Genomic DNA, 27502 nt, shown 5'->3' with positions numbered 1-27502 from the left:
GCCCTAAAGAAAGGAGATCGAGTTTGGACAGCTGGAAAGGTCTAAAAGTGAAAAGAGGCATTCCGTGATTTAAATAAACTTTCTCCTGCACTGTAAGAGGGTCAAAGCCCCTGGGCTGTGCCTGTCTGAGCACTTGGGAGGGGCCGGGAAGACACTGTAGGAAAGAGTGGTTGTTTATTTACTTTGAGGGGAGAGGATTCTTGAAGGTGTGTTACTAGTTTATTTGGTATCTTTCACTAGATAGTGGGATACACTAGCAAGCCATAAGTTATATGACTGCCAAAGTTAGTGCTTCCTAAAGTAATATCAAAGGCAACACAATTTCCAATTGTCCCCTTAAGTGTCAGAATAAATACAAAACAGTAATATATTGACAAATCAGAGGAAAACAACTTTCTGCTGAGTGAGAAATGCCTGATTTTCAGAATTGCAGGGAGGTAGTTTTCTCTCACTATGTATAGCGAACAACAAAGAAATCACCTCTGTTCTTCCTGAAACCTTAGCTTTCTCTGCTTTTGGAACAGTTCATATTCTAAAGCAGCTCTTCCAAAACTACAATATGTCCAGGCAGTCCACGGGGATCTTGTTATAATATAGACTGTGGCTTTCTTGAATGTGTGCCCTGAAGCCACACTGTGCAGACAGCGGGCGCGACAGTGCTGCTGAGTGCTTGAAATATGGCCGACTGTGACGAAAAACAACTTTAAATTTATTTAATATTTGTAAACGGCTTTACAGAATATTATTTAATTTTAATTAATTTAAAAGTAGCCGTGTTATTGTTGATTGTATGTCTTTCTCATGTCAACTGTTAGAGACTGATACCTCTTAGCAACTCCCAGAACATCAATGCTTTTCAAGAATGAGAATCCACAAAATGTAAGTTGAGTGATCAGAGTACACGACTATAAATGTTCTATACTCAAATTTTAGAGAAGGGCAAACACTAGGGGGGAGTCTCTGTGACCGCCTCTGCAGGAAAGCTAAGGAGGGTGACCTGGACCGGGGAGGGGAGGAGGGGACCATTCACACCTCGAGAAAAAAGATAGGGTAGCCACAATGGAGCAGTGAGAGCTGAGCAGCCAACTAGCCATACAATCCTTGGTAAACCAATCCCTGGCAATCTCTTTTGGCTCTGGGTTTCTCTCTCTCTAAACGGAAAAGGTCAGATTCACTATCTCACCATTAGTGTCCACTCCAGCCAAGATTCTATTCTGCTATATCCAATTACCTGATGCTACAACCACCACAGTAAGACAGCTCCTTCCGTGGAGCAAGGATCGGCATGGCTCTAGCCCTCTTCTTTGTTTCAGTCTCACAACTAAGCTTTATGGTAAATCACAAGAATTCTAAAAAAGTTATAGACTAAGGTGGGTGTCTAACTTTAAATGGAAGAGAAAAACAGATAGTCATTAAAGATGTCAAAAATATATTAATTCTTTTAAATAGATGAAACATTCTCTTTGTAAAAATGTCCTTACCTGTAATCGTTTGGTGGCTTGCCCAAGAGATCTTTCCACAGCTTTAATGCCATTTTCCAGCCTCAGACTTTGCTGGCCTTGAATGTCAATTTCACCTTTGACCTTACCGATCTTTCCTTTAACCTCTTCTTCATTGACTTGGGCCTCCTGGACTTCCCGTTGCAATTTTTCTGCCTCAAGACCACTTTCTATAGTCTGGATCTGAGCCAAATAGTCCTTTAATTTGCTCTCACATTCTGTTATTTTCTGCCTTATTTCTTGAAGTTGATCCTTCAGCTGTTTTTCATTTTCCTGTTCAATCTGTAATTCATTTTCCCAAAATTCTTCCTCTTCAATTTCTACATCATTTCTTTTGATCTTCTGCTCCAGGCGGACAATTTCCTCTTCAAGGCTAGAATTATATTTTTGCTCCCAAAATTGTATTTCTATTTCATTTGATTTTAGCTCTTTCTCGATGGACTGAAGCTTCTCCGTCTGCAAGCGGATCAGCTTCCTTAGCTCATCCGTGTTCGCTCTGCAGTTATTCAGCACCTTTTGCTTAAACTCAGTTTCTTTACCTTTTCCAAAAATGTCCATTAACCCTTTGGCACCGCCTGTAAATGTTAACGATTTCCTCTTAGGTTCTCTCCGCTTGATTGATCTGTCGACCGGAGGCCTCAGTTTAGCTAAGGGGGGCAGACTCTGCCTGTAGAGAGTTCTTTCGGGAATCCGAGCCATGCCGTCGGAAGTGGGGCGCTCACTGAGAGATGGCCCCGTGCGGCGCAAGATGAGCTGGACATCGCTCGCATACTGACCCCACTTGTTTAAGGAGATTATGGGATTTTCATGAGGTGCCAAATGCCTTTCAGTATCTCTCCATTTTTCTATTAGAGTGTACCTTCCAGTTCGACCTAGATTAAAAAAAAAAAAAGATAAACATAAACTGTCAAAATGGCATAAGTAATAGCTAAGCTAAAATATTGACAGAGAGGATGCTCTTAGATAACCGTGTCTTCCTGATTTAGCATCAAGGTACAGTTCATGCTACCTGGGGAACTTTCACTTGAAGATACTAACTTCTTAAGATCTGGAGCAGCATCAACTTACAGTATGTGAACTGCATATATTCTTCAGACTTGCTCAGAAATTCAATTTTATACTTTTTAAATTTCAGTATCTTTTTTTTTTTTTTTTGACAGAGAGAGTAAGAGAGAGGGGCAGACAGGGGCAGGCAGACAGGAAGGGAGAGAGATGAGAAGCATCGGTTCTTCGTTGCAGCACCTTAGTTGTTTATTGGTTGCTTTCTCATATGTGCCTTGACTGGGGGCTACAGCAGAGCGAGTGACCCCTTGCTCAAGCCAGCGACCTTGGGCTTCAAGCCAGGGACCCCGCTTTCAAACCAGATGAGCCCGCGCTCAAGCCAGTGGCCTCAGGGTTTAACCTGGGTCTTCTGTGTCCCTGTCCAACACTCTCTTCACTGCACCACTGCCTGGTCAGGCCCTCAGGGAGTATCTTCCACTCTTGTCAAATCCCTGTTGCCTAGATTTTCTTGGTTGGGGGAAGACCTCCAGCTAGAACAAAGGAGGAGATTAGACGCCTCCTGGAAGGGGTAAGGGCCTGGTCCCAGGAACTCGGTAGAACTTCAAAATCTGAATACACTTCCACTTTGTAAATCCTCTGCTTTATTTTTTATACAGTACTTGGGGAGGTTGGAGGCCCATTTCTCCACTAGAAAGGGGGCATGGAGCTGGGGAGACCTTGCTACTCAGCCGACATGCAGCTGAACAGGCCCTTTATTTGTCTCCCACAAGGACTGGCCAATCCATCCTTCACACAGCTAGTACTTTCTTGCACATTTGTGGCAAACAAAATAACCACCTCACTAAAAACTAAATTATTAAAATAATTTCAGATAAAAAGAGGGGCCTACGGAGAAGACCTGTTCAGTTTCGATAATAACAGCTTCAAAGATTCTTCTAAAAAATTTAAAAGGCAAAAATAGTATTAAAAACAAAAACAATAAAATCACATTTAAGTAAAAAAAAAAAATGAACCTAATTAGTAATTATGGAAGATAAAGTTTTAGAAGATAATATAATGACATTACTTTGACCACATTACCTAAATACTTTCACTCGAGGTGAGTGGTTCAGACAGAATATATTAATTTTGTTAAAAGTGCCCACTTTGACATCTGAAACTGATATAATTTTGTGTTAATTATATCTCAGTAAAAAAAAGTGTCCATTTTATTTAATATTATTACAAACAAAAAAAACTGACCCTTCCATCTAGCAATTATAATGCTTGCATATATAGGATTTATCTTACCTGCCTTTTTCTGTAATCTCATGAGCTTCTGAACCAACCACAGTATTTTCTCAATGACTGTGTCATTAAATGGAGATCTGGATACAAAAATATCAACACCTGTGTATGCAATTCAGAGGTAGCACATAAAGAATGATATTGCCTTAAGCATATGCACTGTTCTCCTTTAAGGAAACTTGAATCCTAGGTGAAGCTAAAATGTTGGAACTTCGGAGGAAGAGAGACTGGAGCCTTAAGCCAGGGTCAATTGCTTACTGGAATAACATCATTTTACTTCTCTATGAGGATCGTAGAAGCAATACCATACAAGTTATAAGAGTTAGAGTCAAGTGTAATAAGCACCTACCACAACACCTAGCCCATAGCAGGTCTTGAGTACATGGCAGCTATTATTAAAGGCATCTAACATAACAAAAGGGCTGACTTGAGATCTTTAAACAGGGATGTAACATGGCAATGATCTGACTTTAAAAAAAATCCATAAGTGACTTTTTTAGCAACTCCCAACCAGGTAAAGCTGGACAGAGCAGAAAGCACAAAAGCCCCAGAGTCAGAAGGCCTGTGATCAAATTTGGCCCTGCCATCAATTTACATGATTTTCAGAAACTATTACATTTCCTTTTGCTTCAGATTCTTCAAGAGGGCGAGAGTATTTTCTTACATGACAATGTTGTTGTGAGAGTGAGTCAAGTGAGATGTAAGACATAAAAATACTTTGTAAAACTGAAAAGTGCTGCACAAATATGAGTTGTTATTATCAAAACACCCGGGCAAATAAAGTGAATGAAAAGGAAAGCCTTCGCATGCTGGATTGACTACCTAAAAGCTAAACAGTTTCTGATGATGTTCAGGTTAAAATTTACTGGGATCCCTGCAAGAAAAGCCACATGACAAATCTGCATGGTACACATCGCTTCGAAGATCACAGCACTTTGTGTTCTTGGCTCTGCTGGTTTTAACTGCATCCCAGTCCTGCTACTGGCCCTCTGTGTTCTCCTAAGTAACATAAGAGTTAGACTGGGTCAGCACAGCCCTCTTTAATGCTATCAGGCCAATGAAGTATCTTTAAAAAGAAAACTGAATTATTACATTATACAAGCTAAGTAAAAAATTTTAATGACTCTCATTTAGTCATAATTAAATATAAAGCTGATTTCTCCAATGCCTAATGGTACTGCTGACCTCTGAGAACGTCTTGGTAGAAGATTATTTAGGAATGCTTTTACTTCCAGTTTTCCCTTTTTGTCCAATAATGCTCATTTAGTGCAATTAGACAAAGGGGGAAAAAACCCATCCAAAAATATAAAAAAGCTTTTCTTTTTTTTAAGAAAAAAAGATAAACGGATAGCTTTGATTTTATTACAGAAATTGGGCTTTAGATTGTTTATGTAAGAATTAAAAAGGAGCCTGACCAGGCGGTGGCACAGTGGATACAGCGTCGGACTGGGATGCAGAGGACCCAGGTTCGAGACCCTCAGGTCTCCAGCTTGAGAGTGGCTCATCTGGTTTAAGCAAAGCTCACCAGCTTGGACCCAAGGTCGCTGGCTCGAGCAGGGGGTTGCTCGGTCTGCTGGAGGCCATGGTCAGGGTGCATGTGGGAGGGTAATCAATGAACAACTAAGGTGTCACAATGAAGGGCTGATGATTGATGCTTCTCATCTTTCTCTGTTCCTGTCTGTCTGTCCCTCTCTCTGACTCTCTCTGTCTCTCTCTGTCTCTGTAAAAAAAAAAAAAAAAAAAAAAAAAAATTAAAAAGGAAACAATAAGATAGCAGACTGTGCTCACCTAACTTAAAGCAGAATATATCACTATGAAGTAATGTGAAGTTTTTGAAAATATACACCAAAACTCAAATATTCAAATACAGGTTATCTAGATATATTATGGCCTTATTTCAACCATTTTTTTTACTGCAATCATTTTTTTAAAATAATTTTTGGAAATTTCTTCTTAAAGCCAAAATACCAGAATCATAATTTATAAGTCAGATCTTGTTATTTACTCAATAAATATATACTAAACAACAACCATCTGTCACAAATAGTGGCATGTCCTGGGGAATACAGATTCTATTAAACACCCTGATCATCAACCCTCTTCATAAGCTTTAGTTTTGACATCAGATTTTTTCTTCAATATCAAATCCTCCTTACCCCAAGGATGAATATTGTACTTTATTTAAGAGCACATAGCAGAAAGCTGGCATTAACCTCTTATGAATTTAATGCAAACATATCCTTTTGTTTCTGGACATATCGGAAGTAATGCCAGTAATAGTTGATTCTTTATCTATGATGAACAAGCTATCCTATCCTACTGAATTATTCTGATAATAGATGCTTTGCTGAGCTATAAAAATTCTAATTCTTATGCATACACTATGAATATAATTAATCCCTTCCATAGAATTCTTACATTGAGCATGGATTTGTGTAACAGAACTCACACTGTATTATTCCATAGTTAGTTAAATGCCTCTGATGCTTTTTTATACTGAACATATACAATCTTAATTGGTTCTGTGAGTTAAGCAGTATAGGTATTATGATCCTCAATGTACCAGTAAAGAAATAAAAACTTCAAGCATTAAAGCAATTTCCAGATGATATGCAGCTACTCTTCAAATTTATCAATGAATTTTCTACAAGTCCTAAGCGGAGCTACTTAGTTAACTCTTGTATCCATATTATGAAGACAATGATATAAAAATATCTGAGTGTAACCTGTCAGCCAGCTGTGCATTCAATCCATAAATTATTTAATCTGTTTCTCCGGTGTGTTGATGAGAGTATCACATAACCACAGAATTACCTCACATTTATTTAGGACTTAACTAGAATTATATGATATGCTTATTACTATTAAAAATAAAAATATTGATTGATTTCATAATGAGTAACATTTATTATGCCTACTATTTGCTGCATTGTGTTGGTTACTTTACATAAATAACATTCACCAAAATAACAGCTAACACATCACTATAAACCACTAAGGTTTGGGGAAATGTTTGTTAATGCAGCATACTCTAACCCATCCTGACTGATGGCAGGCAGTGAATTACATGTAGTCACATTCATTAAAACTGTGAATATTTACTTATTGTAACTACTAAAACTGTAAAAGATGACCTTGGATATTAAAAAAGCAGTATAGTCTGATCTTGGAAAAAAGCAGTATATTTTACTAAGGATGTTTATTTCTTATTTCAATGTAATTCAATTAATAATTTCTATCAGTTGTCCACTGAGATTATAGGGGGTATAATAGTAGTTGGGAGTTTTCTTGAAGCAGACTGCTGGTTTGAATGCCAGTGCCCTCCTTACTAGCTGTATGACAGGTGTCCCCAAACTACGGCCCGCGGGCCACTTGTGGCCCCGTCAGGCCATTTATCCGCCCCCCCCCTCTTCCGGAAGGGGTACCTCTTTCATTGGTGGTCAGAGAGGAGCACTGTATGTGGTGGCCCTCCAATGGTCTGAGGGACAGTGAACTGGCCCCCTGTGTAAAAAGTTTGGGGACCCCTGCTGTTTGAGCTTGGGCAGGTTACCACACACCTCTGTGCCTCAGGTTGCTCATCTGTAAAGCAGGGACGATAACTGGGCCTTCCTCATAAAATTTTTGTGAGGATTAAATGATGTGAAAAATTTAATTCACAATCTAGTAAATGAAAAATGAAACCTTAAAATGATATATGATTATGAAATCGTTTTTAAGCTGATATATAGGCAAATAAAAAGCACTGCCTATAGTGCTTACTTCTAGGAGGCAGGATCATGAGTGACTCTTCTATCTTTTTATTTTTCTAAATTTCAAAATATTCTATAATAAATAGTATTACTTTGTAAATACTATAGATACAAAATTAATCAACTGGTAAATTTCCAAAATTAATAATTTACACATGAAATTAAGTTAAAAGTGATAATATAAAATATGATATATTCTTTTCCTTTTATTCTAGGGTTAAATAATTTTGACATTAGGTGGCCACCTAGTTCAGCCTGTAGTTTACTGGAAAAAAATCTTTAAAAATTCATTCATTTATTCATAAGTATGTATTGAGTGTCTACTCCATGCTAGACATGGTTTCTGGCTATGAGAATAAGCAATAACAAAACAGTAGTAGGCAACTGACAATATACACATAAATGAATGTAGTTTTATTGTCCGTTATGTAACAGCTTTATGGTCAGATATGCTGCAAATTCAGAATTTTGGGGATTTAGGCTATCTTGTAGTTCTATAATCAAACATTAAAATTTCTACAGTAAAATGTATCAAAGGCCATTCTGAATGAAATATAGATTAGAAACAGCCTCACATTAAATAAGATCAGTTTTTACCACCAAAAGAGTTCAAGCCATGAGAGGCATGGCTAACAAATGAAGTATGATACACTCCAGACTTTCATAATTTTTTTAGATTTCAAAATGTGGGTAAGATTGTGGCCTATATGAAATACGTCGGGTGGATAAGTAGAACAGAGGAAAATAAGAGTACGGCAGATAGGGAGTATGTGAGTGTGTGTGCAGGTGTGCAGGTGTGCAAGGACACGCAGTCAGGGAGGCGCTCTGTGATATTCAAGCAGAAAACCAAGGGAGTGAAGTCTGAGGATAACTGGCACAGAGTATTTATTCTCAGAAGAGAGAAGAACAGGTTCAAAGACTGAGGTGCAAAATGTGTTTGGTGTGTTTAAGACAAAGTGATGATCAAAACTGATTGGTAGGAAATGAGGTCAGAATGGTGAAGGGGTAAAACGAATACATTTAGGGTCCTGACGACCATTGTACGGACTCTGAAATTTGTTGAGTAAATCAGGAGTCCTGAGGGTTTTGGGGAGGGAAGTGATATGATGCAGCGTATTTTAAAAGTATTAGTTTAAACCTGTTGCAGCTAGGCTGGCGAGCACCAGGATGCTGCAGGGAGATGAGCCGGAGGGCCAGCAAGAACCTAAGAGAAACGAGGGTAGCTTACATCAGGTGGTAACAGGATTCTGGGGCGGGGGAGCAACAGGTTCTGGATATATACTGGAGGTGGTGCAGGTAGGATTTTTAGGTGGATTGTTTGTAAGGTATTAGAACAAGAAACAAAAAATCAGACCACACAAAAGTGCTGATATACTCAATGAAAAGAAAAGACTTCATTTGCTGAGATGAGGAGGAGGAAATCTGAAGGTGGGGAGTGGTCGAGACACAAAGCTTGGATTTTGACATTTTAAGTCTGAGATACCAACTAGTCATCTTCTAGAACTGTGTGCTATTTACTACAACGGTCATTAGTCACATTTAATTTTAATTAAAAATTTATTTCCTCAGTTATACTAGCTACATTTCAGGTACCCAATTGCCGTGTGTGGCCAGTGGCAAACATTTCTATCCTGGCAGCAAGTTCTACTGGACAGCACTGTCCTAGCTACTGCTTTACTGAGTACCTATGTGAGGCAAAGCAAGGGCGTAAGAAGGGTAAACAAGTAGAACCCCTACTTTGGAGGCACTTCCAGAGAAGAGGAAGAAGTGTTAAATACCAGACTAGAGTTCAGTAAAAAAAGTGTCTGGAAACTGATTTTGTTACCCTCGCCACATCGCGGTTCACTTTTTGTGGTCTCACGGTATTGCGGATATATAAATTGTATATATCTAATTCTGTGTTGCAGATTTTTTGCTATGTCGTGGGATTTTGCAGTATATAGGTATTTTTATATATTATTTTAAGGTAAATATATTTGAGGTAAAATAAGCAAAATAAGTGAGGGAAAGGTTAATAACTGTGGGAAAGGTTTATAAGAGTGTGGGGAGGATTTATAAAGCCTTAAAATATATATAAATAATAAAATAAATATAAGGTCACTATTTCGTGGATTTTGCCTATCATGGGGGGTTCTGGAACCTGGCACCCGCAACAGACAAGGGATCATGTATATGAAACACAGCTTCTTAGGAAAAAAAGTCCAGTCCACCCTGGGACCTCTCCTTGATCAATCTGTTTCCATTAAATGCTAGCTCTGGCTTCAGTTGAAGGAGATAGGAAACAAGATCACAAGAAGGGAGCACAGAGAAAAATTCTGAATCATCAGTACTTTAAATGGCCCTAGGCACCAAAGCAGGGTGAGGCAGAAAACCTTTCCTTCAATCTCCTTGATTTTTCCTCCTTCTCATTTCTTCTCTAATCTTCTGTTAGCTGTACTTTAAATTCTAAGCTACTAGAAAACAGAAATACATTCTTTTCATACTTTTGGTTTAGCCTATTGGAAAAGCAAATGCACTTTCTCTACTATAATTTGGGACGGATGGTCTGCCAAGGGCTTTCTGTTTCACATACAAATTTGAGAAGTTTCACATACAAACCTGAATTTCTGGGATAGTTTATGGAAGAAACAAGGTACAATATTTGAAACTGAGTATGGCTGCCCTGGCCGGTTAGCTCAGTGTTAGAGCATCGGCCTGGCGTACAGGAGTCCCGGGTTCGATTCCTGGCCAGGGCACACAGGAGAAGCGCCTATCTGCTTCTCCACCCCTCCCCCTCCCCTTCCTCTCTGTCTCTCTCTTCTCCTCCCACAGCCAGGGCTCCATTGGAGCAAAGTTGGCCCGGGCACTGAGGATGGCTCTGTGGCCTCTGCCTCAGGCGCTGGAATGGCTCTGGTTGCAACAGAGCAACGTCCCGGATGGGCAGAGTATCGCCCCCTGGTGGGCGTGCCGGGTGGATCCGGTCAGGCGCATGAGGGAGTCTGTCTGCCTCCCCGTTTCCAACTTCAGAAAAAATACAAAAAAACAAAACAAACAAGAAACTGGGTATGTTTCAGAAAGCCTGAGATGTATAGGGACCAAACACACAGCGTGCTCTTGCTGGGCAGTTTAACCAACCCATGACAATTGTTTTAATCATGATTTTACTTTTAGTTATTCTGTCTCTTATAATTTCAGAATGTGTTCTATTTCTACCACCTAAATATAACCTGTCAAATAAGTCAAAGATTAGAGTAGAAAATATTATTTCTCTACTACTAGACACATTTAACATCTTTTTATCAAATTATGTTCTGTCTTTAGCTCTAATTTGATTGGATTACTTAGCAGCACCGAGTCAGAAAATGTGAGCTGTCATATTTGCAGGTTGCCAACTTGTGTACATCTATTTTTATCTTAATGGTTTCCCCAAAACCAGAAAAACTCAATAATCCCTAATCCAAAATATATATATGTACACATGTATCTGTATGTATGTGTGTGCATAGGCACATGGGAGGCCTTAAACCCAAGAAACTAGCCTATAAGCTGCTTCACTATAAATTACTTAGAAATGTGATGTCAGCTCATACTTCACTAATAGTAGAGCTAAACTTGTACTGTGTTAAGCCACAGAAATTCTGGGGCTGTTTGTTACAATAGCAATTTCCCCTAATTAATAAACCCTTCATTATTTCTTATAGTAGAAATTAGGTCAAATACTATAAAACTTTCATTTAGTGTTTAGACTGAATACCAATAACTATAATTACAAGAAGGATAAATATTTAAGTACATATCAGAAGCATACTGAGTTTGACGCTGAAAATATCTCAGCACGACAGAAGCAAGGATCAACAGCCCCTGGCCGGCTGCCAGTTGAGTCATCTCGTAGATGAGTTCTGAATTCAATGAAGTATTTATGATACAGAAAAAGAGTTGCTGAGCTAAGTTTGGAGAAATATCATAAAACATCCATATTCAAGTTGTCATCTTTTCAAAACAGGTCTGGACCGAGTTATTGAAAAAGCAGAAATAGGGGTTTATTCAGTTAAAGCTTCTTTTTAGCTTGTTCACAAAAAAGCACACTCTTTAGTCCACATGGATAAACACACATCTGGTCTATCTGGGCATTTTCCTCTTGAAATTCTGTGTAGAAAATGTGGGTACCATATGGACAGATGCAGCTTGCTACACTTCTCAACTACCTTGACTTTTGATTTTTTGTTGGTTTGGTTTTACCTGTGGCTTGATTCTCAAATATAAATAACAAAGTTAGGTTTGACATTTGCTAATCCCAGTTTTCACTAAGCAGGGAAACAAACACACATGCAAATAGCTGAATATTTCATTCAAATAAATTATGTGAAACTTTAAGAAGGGACTATTGATAAAATAATTTGGTTGTAAAGACTATGAAATAAAATTAAATACCTTAATTTTCCCCTATTTACTAATTAAACTTAAGTCCATAATATAGTATTAGTCCTAACTGTAAGAACATTTTGTTAGAAGTGAAAGCCTAGGATTTGCAGCATTGTTTGATATGTGAGTGTGCTACATAGTATTTAAGGCAAAACTAAAATAAAGCCTCTACCTTTGGATAGGGCACTGCCGACTTCTAACAATGCAGATAGCACAACTGCCTCTACAAAATGCTAAGGTGACTTGTTGCAGTCCTCAGATAATCTGACAGGTTTCCATTATAAACTAGCACGACATAAAATAAACTTTTGATAAGAAGCTCAAAGACAAAGAGGCACTGAGTACCTAGCATGGTGCTAAACACATTTTCCTCTTAATACGTGTTTTCTTTTTTTTTTTTTTTTTTCTTTTTCATTTTTCTAAAGCTGGAAACAGGGAGAGACAGTCAGACAGACTCCCGAATGCGCCCGACCGGGATCCACCCGGCACGCCCACCAGGGGCGACGCTCTGCCCACCAGGGGGCGATGCTCTGCCCATCCTGGGCGTCGCCATGTTGCGACCAGAGCCACTCTAGCGCCTGGGGCAGAGGCCACAGAGCCATCCCCAGCGCCCGGGCCATCTTTGCTCCAATGGAGCCTTGGCTGCGGGAGGGGAAGAGAGAGACAGAGAGGAAAGCGCGGCGGAGGGGTGGAGAAGCAAATGGGCGCTTCTCCTGTGTGCCCTGGCCGGGAATCGAACCCGGGTCCTCCGCACGCTAGGCCGACGCTCTACCGCTGAGCCAACCGGCCAGGGCATACGTGTTTTCTATAATGGATTTAAGATGCGGATATAAACTTTAACCTACATTTCTGGCTTAACTGATGTAGGTGTTTATGTCTCCATCATGTTCCAAAAGAATTTAAAGCAATGAAAAAACACGCATAAAATGTAATAAAGATGAACTGGGAGTAAATAAGAAGAAAAGGTGCAATAGGGTAATTGAATGAGTGGAACCAATAAGCACATACTGGACTTCATCGTTACTGTGTGATAAGACTTAGAAAGTACATATTATCTTTCCAGTGAAGAACTATGTTATTTAACTTGTTGCATTTTCTTTTTAAAAAATATACAGAATAAACAGTAAATAGAATTTTTTCTAATGAGGGGTCCGGGAACTAGGACTCCAGATTTTGACGTCTTTAGTTCCAGAAATCATTATTCAGGATAAACAGCAGAATAGAAGACAGCACAGACTCTAGAGTCAAAACTGGTAAAACCTGGGGGGAACCAGGGAATAAGGGTTTTCACAGATTTACCTAAGTGCAGGGAATAATAATTAGTAAAAGTATGCTTGTGAGATGTATTATGGAACCAAATGAACAAAACCCACTTGAGAGCTCTATATATAGAGCCAGCAAGCAAACACACACAGCTGGGCCCAAAAGCCACTTTCTCTCAGACACCCAGGGAATTCACTCACCTATCGCTTGAGCTAAGGCTATTACAACCTCTTGGCAAGTTGTGACTTCGGTGACCCCACAAACGATCCTCTGCACTCCATCCACCCATACTTTTAGTTCCATGGTGCACCAGCCAGTCGCCCAAGGGCCCAGAGACCGGTCATCCACAGCGTCAGGTCATGTCTCTGGCTATGAAAACATGGAGACGGCAGTCTATGTAGTCAGCTAGAAAGAGGAAAAACATTTTTAATAGGATGAATCTTAGTATTTCTTCTAGTAAGTACATATTACACAAAACAAATTTTAATATAAACCTACTACCATTAATGACCATGCGCTTACTTATTTTACAGAACTGAATTCAGCTGCATGCATCCATCCAACTATAGCCACCTACCAAGACACTGTTTCATATTACTACTATTCATCATAATAATTTTAATCATAAAGTCAGTCTCTGGAGGGTAAGTACATCTTATTTACTTGACTGAGCCTTATGGCTCAACATATAAGCTGTTTCTTTTTTTTTTTTTTTTAAATATTTCATTAGAATGACTTGTGAGGTTAAAGAGAAATAAGAAAGTGTCATTTTAGGAATCAGTTTCTACAGCGTGGCAGCACCTGTCGAGGTGTCTGCATACCTCCACTGCTCCCCTTGTCTGCGTGTCCCAAACCTCTGTCTCTTCCCCCAAAACTAGAGTGTCGTCCTCATCCCTGAAACTCCAAAATCAAGCAGGCTCAAGGGGACAGAAAATATTAGCGGAAGGAAATTAATGTTTTGATGGCTGACAATTTCCCCACATATGTTCTTTTCTCATTTATTTAACTGGGGTTTGATAATTTTCTTAAATTATAAGTTATCCTAATAATATAAACCTTTTGTTATATTTGCTGTTTCCCCCCCATGTTTGTTTCATTTGTTTAGTTGCATTGTGTGTCAAGCAGAAATTTTTACATTCTCCTGTAGTCAAATCAAATGCCTTGATTTCTTCTATGCATTATAATGTTATTATTAGCCTGCTAAAAATCAATTATGCACAATTCTTTTTCCTGTGGGTTTTGAAAATCTCATCTCTTCCTGCATTAAATCTTTTTTCCTTTTTATTGAATTTATTGGGTGACACTGATTAACAAAATTATACAGGTTTCCAGTGCTGCATTAAATCTTCAATCAACTATGATTTGTATGGCCATTGTCCTGTGATCATTCAATCTCTGTTATAAAAAAAAGTTTATGAGATGTAATAAACACTGAATTAATTAGAGAGAACATGAATTTGTTTAAAGGTTTACAACAGAAATGGTGTTTCAAGATTAATAATGTATTAAAAACTTACTTAAATACCCTAAAGTTTTTTTCTGGTAAAATTGTATTTACTACAAACAATAACGTGTTCTTGTACATTCTTAAAGGACTTGAGACAGTTCTAGGCCACCTGGTCATCTGGATACATGAGCCAGAATACCTGTGACTTGAAGGAACATAGACCTAATAAGACTCCTAACTTTCTCCAGAGGAGTTACACAAATAGCTTTGTCATCCTGAAAACAGGGGCAAGCACTGACTGGCGGTCGATGCCCCAGCACGCTGCCTCAGTGCCTTCTGCAGAGCTAGGTGGTTTCATACGCCCATAGGAAACCAGAGAAAGGGCCATTTGACTATCACAAGCTGATTCTCTAATTGTGTTTCTTAATTAGGAATTCCTGTGAGATGTTCAAGATTCTGGGGAAAGTCGGCCTGGCGTGCGGGGGACCCGGGTTTGATTCCCGGCCAGGGCACATAGGAGAAGTGCCCATTTGCTTCTCCAACCCCCACCCCCTCCTTCCTCTCTGTCTCTCTCTTCCCCTCCCGCAGCCAAGGCTCCACTGGAACAAAGATGGCCCGGGCGCTGGGGACGGCTCCTTGGCCTCTGCCCCAGGCGCTAGAGTGGCTCTGGTCACGGCAAAGCGATGCCCCGGAGGGGCAGAGCATCGCCCCCTGGTGGGCGTGCCGGGTGCATCCCGGTCGGGCGCATGCGGGAGTCTGTCTGTCTCTCCCCGTTTCCAGCTTCAGAAAAGAAAAAAAAAAAAAAAGATTCTGGGGAAAAAGGGTTCCAAAACCAAAGAATGATAAGAAATCCAGTAAGTAAAATTAAAGAAGCTCCTTTACATGGAGAGTTTTCTGAGCCTTTATTTAACAGGCTGGTGTACACTCCACATTTCAAATAGGAGGTTGATATGCTACTGTCCCCAATCCATTTAAGGAACATCTGAGGAAAGAAAGGAGAAAAGCTATGACTTAAAACAAAATCTGCTTCTTTCCCTGCTAGGCACTCTACTAAAATTAGAATATATATTCTTTCTTGGAATGAAATTAAGATTAAAATATGGCCAAATAATATATACTGTGTTAATATATTAAAATTAAATTATTTTATTAAAATAAATAAAAGAGCTCAATTAAAAAAAATACTCAGCTGCATTAAAATCTATTTAATACTAAGTCCCTTGTCATTAAAAAAACTTAAACTTAGGAAACTTAACAAGAAAGACAGAAGATTTAATTAAAAGTCACCCTCCCCACAAAAAAACCTATCATTTCAAAGAAACTTATGAGGCTCATTTTTAATTTTTATAAAGGTTTTAATCCACCACCACATATTTTCCTATCTAAAGTAATACTGTTTCACCTTGAGCTTTTAATCATTAAGTGAATACAAATGAACATAAAATACATGCACATCTGTTAAATATACTGCTCATAAGAATTAGGGAATATTTTATAGCTTCATATTCATTTTGAAATATCCCCTAATTTTTGTAAGCAGTTATTACGGAGTATAGTAAAATAGGAAAATACTGAGCATAGATAACACTGCGTAGTTCATATAAACTTGCAGGGTATTTGACTACTTGATCAGAGACTTTCTACCATCGGTCATCATGGAGATGACCAGCGTCGGCGTTTTTGTTTTAACATCACTAATATCCTTCAAACTTGAACCTTTAAGGAGGGTAGAAAATGACTTAGTGGATCAGATCAATGAACCACATGGTCCAAAATTTGATTTCTAAGAGTGCCACTGTTTATCATATATGGCTTTTGTCAAGTTTGGGGCTATACTGACAATCACCCCTAGCTTCCCTAAAAATCAGGGTGTTATTCATGAGACTCATTTGAAGAATCTATCTTTCCAGCAGAGGCCCCTAGAACTCCCTTCTAGGAGCTGCTGCTCTGTTCTTCCCTTCCTATCTTCCAGAGTCCAACTCGACCCCCAGAACTAGACTAGTGGGGAAGTGAAAGTCCTATACTGTCGCAGCGTGTGATGGACTGGTCATCATTAGAACCAAAGACTCAGGAAGCAAAAAGGCTTTGGAATCCCAGTTAGAATTTGGAATAATTTTTTTCCATGGAACAGTGATGTAGGTAGAAATAAAGTTCTCCTGTAAGGGTATTAATATAGAAGAGTTAGTGTTTTCATTATGAGGCTTCTATACTCAAACCACTATTATTTTAATAATTTTGATATGAGGAACTAGTTTTCCTAAGTAATATGCTACTGGTGAACAAGTGTTCTCTTTAGCTAATGAACCATTTATTATCTTAAAAGTCTACTGGAATTAAGCATCTGCATTTGTGGAAATATATTCCCCCAAGACCAGTGCCTTAATAAGGCAATTACAGTCAATCTTCATTGTTTGTGGGTTCCTTATTTGCAAATTCACCCACTTACTAAGAGTTATTTATAAACCCCAAACCCACGCTTGTGGCATGCTCACAGCCATTTACACACATGTGTACAGCAGGAAATCTGAGTTGCCTGACTCTCACATTCCCAGATGATGGATGGACTAAGTCAGTGCTTTGCTTTCTTGTTTCTAGTTTTACACTGTCAACGAGCATCCTTGTCTCAGTCTAGTGCTAAGTTTTTGCATTTTTGTGGGTAACTAGCTAACACTTACTAACTTTAACTATGTGATCAATGCGAACTGTTATATATATATATACATATATATGGATATATATGGTATTTTAATGTAATCCTTTCTATATCCACTTGTACCTCTATGTGACATGAATTATTACGAGACAAAGGAGAAACTGTATAGAGAAATCAGTAACTCATCCAAAGTCACTCAGCCAGCAACAGGCAGATATAAATATGGATAATACTCATAACCATTAAAAAGCTACTTATCTTTACAAGATAAAGTTATTGGTCACGTTTGCAAGGACATTTGGAATCGCCAATCTTGGCTCAGGAGAGAAAGTAATCAAACAGATGTGACCATGGGAGCTATAAATTCCAATACTACTAAGCTAAATGATATATTTATCCTAATTGTTGCCAGAGGACTGGAAAGAAGCAAAGAGCAGATGTTCAAGAATCAAATCAGACTTAAATAAGGCATAGATGGCCGCTGAGGTCCCTGCTGGAAACTGAAATCTCCCAGTTTCCCTTGTCTCGAGAAAGCAGGAACAGAGCTTGGATCTGAGTCCAAATGTCGTCAGACTGCCAGGTTCTCTGTCCTTTCTACTACAATAAGCTGTCTGCAAGACAGAAGCATGTCTTCTCCAAACCTGAATTTATGTGGGATACTTCATTTGTGATTTTTTTTTTTTTTTTTTTCATTTTTCTGAAGCTGGAAACAGGGAGAGACAGTCAGACAGACTCCCGCATGCGCCCGACCGGGATCCACCCGGCACGCCCACCAGGGGGCGATGCTCTGCCCACCAGGGGGCGATGCTCTGCCCATCCTGGGCGTCGCCATGTTGCGACCCTCCTGGGTGTCGCCATATTGTGACCAGAGCCACTCTAGCGCCTGGGGCAGAGGCCACAGAGCCATCCCCAGCGCCCGGGCCATCTTTTGCTCCAATGGAGCCTTGGCTGCGGGAGGGGAAGAGAGAGACAGAGAGGAAGGCGCGGCGGAGGGGTGGAGAAGCAAATGGGCGCTTCTCCTATGTGCCCTGGCCGGGAATCGAACCCAGGTCCTCCGCACGCTAGGCTGACGCTCTACCGCTGAGCCAACCGGCCAGGGCTTTTTGTGATTTTTAATACATTTGAGTTATAGTAAATTATGTTCAATACTTTACAGACACCATTTAGGTATAATGAATCTATTTCCTGATCTTAATGGTTATAGTATGCTGCAATGAAACCCACCATTTTACTTAACAGAGGATAAAAAGAAATTTATTTTTCATCATGAAGCCAAAATCTTACAGAATTCTCATTCATAATATAATAAATATTGAGCCTATCAATTCTGACACACACTTTTTATAGTTAGAATTATAGAACTATGTGTGTAAACTTTTCAACAAAACAATTTTTTGATTTATAGCTACAATAGCGACTTCAAATAGCCAAGCCATATAGCAAAACACGTTCCTTTGCAGGTATATATTTCTAGCTGAATTAATACGTAAACATTTCAAAGCCAAAGTAAAATCATTTTAATCACAAATAGTAGTAAAATAAATATATAAACAAAAAGTTTAGCTCCTTGGGTCAAAGTGGTTGCCAGACTATAAAACATCCAACTTTAATTTTAAGATTTAATGAACACTGTAAATAAAGTAGAATAGTTTAAATATATATATATATATATATTTTAAATTTCATTACTATACTTATTCTGTGGCTAAAGCACTAAATGCTTTAAGAGTATGAGAGCCAGAAATAATATTTGGCAAAACTAAAGATGCATAATCCCTAAGAATCTTTGTGAAACTGGAACTATTTTAGTTCACAGAAAACTGGCAGCTCTCTCTATGAAGCATACCCCTTCTGTCCCCAGGGCGCTCTCCCCACACCCCAGCACCCCCAAACCTCTCTTCCTCCTTCTGCCCCTCAAGGTGCACACCTCTTTCCACTGCCCCGCCCCCAGCTTCACTGGCTCTTCCTTTGCTGTAACTTGTTTCCTGGGCCCATTTCTTCTATGGCTCGCTTCTACCTGTGACTTTCTAAATAAACTTTCTCTTACAAAAATGGTATCCACGCAAACAACTTGAAAAGGAGGTTTTCTTCTAATCTTTAAGATTTGAGAATAATTTTGCTTATTGTACTCATCTCCTGAAGAAAATGTAATTAAGTAATTAAATCCCTAGAAGAGATGAAAAAAATAGGTACATCTTTTGGTAATAATTTAAAGAGATAAGTATTTCCCATTGTATTATAATAACATTTTTATAAGGAGGTTAATTATTCAATGTAGTAAAACAAATAATGCTATTGTTCCAAATGGCCACACTTTATTCCTCACACTCTTAAGTGGCCATTCTCTTTAGATACTGTGTGTGCTCTTTTTAGCTGGGGAAGTAGCGGGGTTCAAATAAATTAAAAACTGTTGCACTGTTTAGTGGGGTCTCAGTATTATTGAAGAAAATAAGATGCTAAGTTGGAGATGTGCACTGTGACAATTTCAGGGCAAAAGACCTGATATTTATTGCAAATTTCATCAGTGATGCTGACTAAAGTGATACTCTACTTGACAATATCCTATTTATAGAATTGGGCTCAGGCTTAGTCCCTGCCCTTTATAGAAACTACAGCGTCAGGTGAAGATGGCTATGGCCTGTCAATCAGCAGTCAGAGAGAATGAGGAAAGTTATTCACCAAACCCAAAGCACATGAATAAGTATAAAAGCCTCAACTGTAGGGTACAGCTACTGAAGCCATTAACTTTAAAACAGGCCCTGGCCGGTTGGCTCAGTGGTAGAGCGTCGGCCTGGCATGTGGATGTCCTGGGTTCGATTCCCGGCCAGGGCACACAGGAGAAGCACCCATCTGCTTCTCCACCCTTCCCCCTCTTCTTCCCTCAGCCAAGGCTCCATTGAAGCAAAGTTGGCCCGGGTGCTGAGGATGGCTCCATGGCCTCTGCCTCAGGCGCTAGAATGGTTCTGGTTGCAACAGAACAACAGCCCAGATGGGTGGAGCATTGCCTCCTGGTGGGCGTGCCGGGTGGATCCTGGTCAGGAGCATATGGGAGTCTGTCTGCTTCCCAGCTTCTCACTTCAGAAAAATACGGAAAAAAAAAATAAATCCCAATACATTTTCCAAATCAAACTGCTTGCTTAAGGGGGAAAACTCCTTATTTTTGGTTATGTTTAAATAAATGTATTTGCATTTTATTAGTATATCTGATTTCCATCACATCTATGTTCTACTAAGCCCTACATTTTCAGAGTAGAGAGCAAAGCTCAAGCATAGTCATAATCCTGGCAAAGGTCACTTGCAAGAAATACCATCCCATGAAATAAAATGGGTCAAAAGACATGGCCAGGAATTACTGCAGAGGTCACTGAAATATGCCTCCTGTCCCTGCCGTGGCAAGAGGGCAAGTAGCAGCCAGGTAATAAGCCACTAACTATTTAGATAGAAGGGAGCTGGGGATGTTTGAATAGTGCACATGTCTATGGTACAAGAATATTGGATTTTTTAAAGAAATGTTTTAATAGAAGCATAACATACTACAAAAAACATCAGAAATTTTAAAGTGTGATGAATTTTCACAAAGCAAACATATCCATCTAATCATATCCTAGATTGAGAAGCACCCCTCTCCTAGCCCCAACCCTTTCCCTGAAAGGCAACCATCTCTCTGACCTCTATCGCCACAGGCTAGTTGGGCCCGTTTCTGAATTTGGTACAAATGGATGACAGTGTATGAAGTGGTGTCTGGTTTCTTTGGTGCAACAGTTTGCTGAACTTTGGAGCTGTTGCTGCACAAAGCAGTTCATTCTTTCCCACTGCAGTAGAGTTTTCCATTGCAGACCACAATTTATTCATCTATCTGCTGTTGATGGGCATTTGGGTTGTTCTCAGTTTGGGGCTAAGACAAATCCTGTCTTGAACACTTGTAGCTGAGAGTGTGGTGCCTGCATCCACATCTGCCTGCTAACTGATCTATTCAGCCTGCCTTCTCATCCTGCCTCTCTGCTGTGTATCCATTTTATCTATAACTGCTGGAGAAAAATCTTCTTAAATACAGATTTGACCCCACACACTGGCTCTCAATCCTCCAATGGCTCTCCACTGCCTCCAGAATAAAACCCGAACTCCTCACGGGTTGCTGAGGTACATATGACCTCTTGATCATCTTGCAACTTGCCTAGTCGCTCTCTGCATGCAGGCCGAGGAGCGTCAGGCCTTTAAACGGATCGTTTTCTCCAGGATCTCTGTATCACACATGCCGCTCTCTCTCCTTGGAAAATGCTTCTGATACCTGCACTTCCTTCACTCTCACGCCAGCCGCCTTCCGGGCATCTTGCCCCGATCTTCTGGCCCCTCTTCTAATCTGGAGGTTGCTACCCTCCTTATGCTTCCAAAGCCCCGTGTTTTGTTTTACTGTGGCAACTCTCAAAGAGCTTAACTGCGTAATTCCTCTGATTCCCATACTACTGCTTGAACCCCTTAGCACAGTAGCTGATGTTATGTCACATGTGTTTGCTGAATAGCACAGGTGCTAATAGCACAGGACAGAAACTGACAGTTTACATTTAACTGGGGGGGGGGGGACACAGAACTAATGCAAAAGTGTCAGTGTGAACCCAGAGGCGACAAAATTGGCATCAAGTATTTTAAGTCCAGTAAAGCCCTGTAGTATTAATTTAAACTCCTGAAATAAATGTTAAATCTTACCATTACAGATGTAAATACTATACCACATTGTAAAATTCTTCAATATATCTCAAGGCAATACCTAAAGAAGGAATACTATTGTTCTAATCTACAATTTGTGATTTCCATGTGTTCATAAGTAAAAATTTTAATTGAAATAATTTTATGAATATTAATTTTTAAATATTCAGTAAAAGAAAATGTGCAAGTATATGGTGCTTATGAAAAAAGGTTGATAGGAAAATGACTGCAAAAAATATGGCCCAAATGGTCAGGAACTGGATAAAATTCAGAGCATAAAATTCTCCCAACACAGCTCTTTTTCAACACTTTATCATGTAAGCAAAACTTTTGCCTCCCTAAAAACAAATGAATCAAAATAGGCTAAATGTTCCCAGTCAAGAAGAAAGACATACATACAGCCTACAAACTCAGAGGTTTTAGTAAAAATAATGTAGGCAATCTAATAAAATCAAAACAAAAGAACTGATAGAGTAAACAGCACAGACTTTTCAAGCTATTTTCAGGCTTGGCTTTATAAATTACCTACCTAAGTAACTGGTCTAAGATTATGAAGACAAACAGACCCATATATATTTATTTATGTTTAATATCCTCTCCCATTTCATGGCTTGGGAATACAGAGTAAACACATCATACACATTTCCCAGCTGATAGGTTATTTGTTTTCTTAGACAACAAGTTCTTACATTGCTATGTTTAGGTCCTTTAGGTGGTGGGGCAAAGATAAACTCACCTTTTCAATTTGTAACTGTATTATTACAGAAAAGAATCAAGCTAAATAAACTTAGATCTCATTTCCTTTTTAAAGCTAGACTTTAAAAGTTCCAAACCATTTACAACATGTTGCAATTCATTTTCTTAGTATGATTCAGTCATAAATAAAATGTTACTAATTAAGTTTTGGATATTCTGAATTTGCAAGAGCAACAGATATTTCTGTGGAGCTATCCAGCAAAGTTAGAAACTTGCATCTAGAGCTGAGAAGTCAGATAGATCCAACACATCTAAGTGTCAGAGAGTAAGTGACATAAATCTATAAAACTCACTTACCTGTATAAATTTGTATCAGGGTGTCCTGTGCTTCCTTTTTAAGACTGATCTAGACTTGCAATTCAGTATTTTAAACTATGCATATGTTGTATATGTGTGTGTGTATATATAGGCACACACACAGACACTCTCTAGTTAGAAGTCAGTGCTCTCTCCTTTTTTCATAACTGCTAATCTTGTGAACATAGTACATGCTCATTAAATTAATGCATTACACAATAACTAACTACTCAAGTTATACAACAATCTAGTGTCAAAGCCAGGAGATCTATGCATTTCTGATTGCCTGCATTCTCAAAATTCCTTAAAAATACTGCTCCACCTCAGTTATCAGAGAAGCAAAATTGTATAGCCCTCTCAGGAACAAGTTTAACAATGAAATATTCTAAAAGCTGGACATATGAAAATTAATGTAAGAAATCCTCAAAAACTCATGGCTTATGTTTTAATGTTGTAGATAACAACATATAAATTATTAAATTTTAGACCATAAAAACCATACAGAATAAACCAATGTAAATCATGTCTAACCAACTGAAATAAAATATTCATGCTAGTTTTATATCAACATATTCAGTGCTCAGAAAACAATAAAAAGTCATAGTCCAACAGAGTCAGCAGTTACCTTACTTATAAAATGGGAATCAAAGATTCCAGGCCTAAGGGATTTAATTCTGAGGAGGTGTTGGAGCGGGTGCAGGGAGAGGGACATTTAAGGAGATTTCAACATTGTAGCATGGGATAGATGTTCTCACAATCAAGAGGGTATCTATTTATAGACAGTCAATTGAATCACTAGTAGAAGCATAAACTTGGCACTCTTTCTGGAAGTGTTTCCACTGTTTAAAATTTATGTATTAGTGGCAGAATAAATAAGAGAATAAAGTTGTTAAGCTTTTTAAATTTAAATCCAAGCAACCAATTATCTGTACTATTTGTACCTATTGAACCAAAAAGGATGTCTTCATCTCCTTTTTTAAAATCAAGAATACTAACGTATTTAAAGTTATGACTCACCAAGTAAAAATGCAAAAACAGTAAAAATATGACCAAAACCAAAATGTAAAAAGCCACTGTTTAAATAAATCCAATACTCAATACTCAAATAAATTTGTGGAGGGGATGATCAAAGTCAAGAAAATAAAATTATGATTTAATTTTAAATATGTGACATAATTCACATGCTCTTTGTTAATCACTGTGCCACCAGGGTCTGACATTTAGCAACACATGTGATTGAATGGGAAAAAAAACCCCGCACATAACTTTCTATAATTATTTATTAAATCTAGGCAAATCAATTGATTTCTCTAAATCAAGCCCTTAGTTAAATCTTTCATTTAAATATTGATACATCAGTCAAGAACTAAATGACAAGAAAAAGCAAAAGTCATTGCCTCAACTCCCAGGTTACAGAGGGATTCCTTCAAAGTAATAATAGGGAAAAAACCTTGATGTGAAAATCATAAATTACTAGTACTGTTTACATACCATGGAATTTTACATAGTGGGCAACAAGTATAGTATGAGAATCATTACAACCCTGAACAACTGACACAGTGTGGACAAGTGTTAGATAACAAAATTAGGCAAAGCAGTTATCACTATTAATGTGACAATCCCCTCTTACCATTACCATAAACAAAACAAAACAAAACAACTGAGGTTACTGATTTGTTCAAGAGCTATGGTATAAAACTATGTGCAAAAAGCCCAGGTCTCTAATACTCGGTCCTCTAACACCTAGCAGTCCTCTCCCCACGGCCAGATGTATCACAAGCAAATTACAGCAGCAGAAAAACAAAGCAGTCACTTTACACCTGTCTAAGCAAAACCAAGGGATGGACATTATCCTATCTGTTTAGCAAAATTAATTCTACTGGGGAGCCTATGAAAGCCACCTTTAGAATTCACCATTTGAGCCCGACACCAAGCAGTATACTAAATTCATGAGAAGCCTCCTCTCAGAAACACAGGGCCTTGGATCATGTCCCCTGCCCAATCACAAAGAACACCCAGGATGTCCCTTCCAATTGTGATTCTCATGCCATTAAAATGGTTTTTTCTTAAAAAAGGCAAACTCAGATTTTAAGAATGTAAACATTTTGCTCTGGCCAGCTAATTCAGTTGGTTGTAGCGTCATTCCGAAGTGCAGAGGTTGCTGGTTCCATCCCCGGTCAGAGCACATACAGGAATGAGTCTATGGTCCCTTCTCTCTCTTTCTCCCCCTGCTTCTCTCCCTAAAATCAATAAAATAAGCATAAAAAATGTAAACATTTTCTAGGAAAAAAGAGGAAAAATCTTACAATTATGTGAGAATAAACATTTGTGAATGTTCCACAACTCTCTTAAGTAGAAAAGACTGACACAGACCTCAGTGATAGGAAGGATTTGTCTTCGAAAATAAAGGAGTAATTTATCAGGCCAATAAATTCATTGTGAAGATACTAAAGTCAAATGAAATGAAACACAAGAGACAGAGCAATGTCCCAGCTCTGGGAGTTGAGGCCTCATGAGCACTACTTATATCGGGTTGAAAATGAAACAAGTTAAATATGTTCTGTTGTAAATATCTTATTATTTTTTTTAAATTTTTTTTTATTTTATTTTATTTATTCATTTTTAGAGAGGAGAGAGACAGGAGAGAGAGACAGAGAGAGAGAAGAGGGGAGGAGCTGGAAGCATCAACTCCCATATGTGCCTTGACCAGGCAAGCCCAGGGTTTCGAACCGGCGACCTCAGCATTTCCAGGTCGACGCTTTATCCACTGCGCCACCACAGGCCAGGCCCAATATCTTATTATTTTTTAAAAAAGAATATTTTAAAGAACAGAGCATTTTGAATTATTTTCCCAAGTTAATCTTGGGGATTAAAGAGTGGTTTATATAAGTAATTTTTTTCCCCTAAGGTGTCTTAGGGAAAAATGAGGAATCTATATGTTGAAAATACATTTAAAAGCCAAATATCCATTTTCCATAGTTTTGGGTTTTCCAACAGGCCTCAGAAACTGGTGTTCTAGACACGAAGTATAAGAACACAGAAGTATGCAGCATATAGAATGCTCATAGTTGAGTGTGTAAAATACTTTCAGGAAACTGTCAAAACCACATAATTTAGTTTATTTATCTTTGTGGTCTCCACTGCATTTTTTAACTTCTAGTCAGTTCTACTTCCAAAGGAGCTGAGGATATTCTCCTTTGAGATTTTGATTTTGAAACAAAGCTTAACCCTAAGAATAAAGGTATAGTACAGGAAGGAAAACATTATTCAGAAAGCAAACTGTTTTATAACAGTGACATCAACTCATGCAAAGTACACATGCCGTGTACAACCTGTTTACAGACCATCACAGCTCGTTATAACTGACAGTGAAGGCGCGTACGAGGGTAGAGACCACACACCAAAGAGGACATGAGACTGTGAGGATATCATATGTCACAGGCACTCAAACTCAGTCCAAGAATTGAGCAGGGTTTGGTTTAATACATATCTGCTTTTCTCTATTAAAAAAAAATTAAGTTGTTTCACATGCAGTCTGGCCAGTGCATTGTTTTTCCTTTGGTCTCTGATTATTGGGAAACAAAGCATGTTGTGTTGACCTCTAGGGCAGCGCTCACTTTCAGGACACAGCCACTCCTTTGAAGCTCTTTCCCCGGCATCTCTTAAGCACGTGTGTGAATGCGTGCACATACACACATACGCCAACCACCACCACCACAAAATGTGGAGGGGCCCACTGAAGCAGTCATGGAGGTCTACCCATTTTATGGACATGCAAGAGCAGTGGTGGGATTCAAGAGCAGTGGTGGGATTCAAATAATTTAACAACCGGTTCTCTGCCCTAATGACTGTCTTAAGCATAAAAACCAATATACCAAAAGGTAGTTTATTCTTTTTTTTTTTTGTATTTTTCTGAAGCTGGAAACGGGGAGAGACAGTCAGACAGACTCCCGCATGCGCCCAACCGGGATCCACCCGGCACACCCACCAGGGGGCGATGCTCTGCCCATCCGGGGCATCGCTCTGCCGTGACCAGAGCCACTCTAGCGCCTGGGGCAGAGGCCAAGGAGCCATCCCCAGCGCCCGGGCCATCTTTGCTCCAATGGAGCCTTGGCTGCGGGAGGGGAAGAGAGAGACAGAGAGGAAGGAGCGGGGGTGGGGGGTGGGGTGGGGTGGGGGGTGGAAAAGCAAATGGGCGCTTCTCCTATGTGCCCTGGCCGGGAATCGAACCCAGGTCCCCCGCACGCCAGGCCAACGCTCTACCGCTGAGCCAACCGGCCAGGGCAAGGTAGTTTATTCTTTTATGCACTTAATGCTTAAATAAGAACAATGAAAGAGGTACACAAACCAAATTGTTATAAGAAAGTTTTAAAAATATTAATGGAAAATATTAAATAATACCTAACAAAAACAATAAAACTGTTATTTAAGATGTTTCTATAGT

General features: G+C 39.1%; 1 protein-coding gene across 2 annotated transcripts in view; it reads right to left on the bottom strand.

The window, feature by feature from the left end:
* The window catches only part of RASSF8 (Ras association domain family member 8), a 123260-nt gene that overhangs the window by 3265 nt on the left and 92493 nt on the right, over positions 1-27502 (bottom strand). For both annotated transcript variants that reach the window (XM_066264926.1, XM_066264935.1), the window contains exons 2-3: positions 13402-13606; positions 1482-2371 (exon numbers count right to left, since the gene is read on the bottom strand). In XM_066264926.1, the coding sequence (XP_066121023.1) occupies positions 1482-2371; positions 13402-13504 (993 nt within the window). In that variant the 5' untranslated portion in view covers positions 13505-13606. The remainder of the gene's footprint in view (positions 1-1481; positions 2372-13401; positions 13607-27502) is intronic.

This window comes from Saccopteryx bilineata, chromosome 1 (assembly GCF_036850765.1).
Source record: "Saccopteryx bilineata isolate mSacBil1 chromosome 1, mSacBil1_pri_phased_curated, whole genome shotgun sequence".
Classification (NCBI taxonomy): domain Eukaryota; kingdom Metazoa; phylum Chordata; class Mammalia; order Chiroptera; family Emballonuridae; genus Saccopteryx; species Saccopteryx bilineata.
Note: the sequence above shows the minus strand (reverse complement) of the source record. Positions and strands in the feature narration are given on the sequence as shown.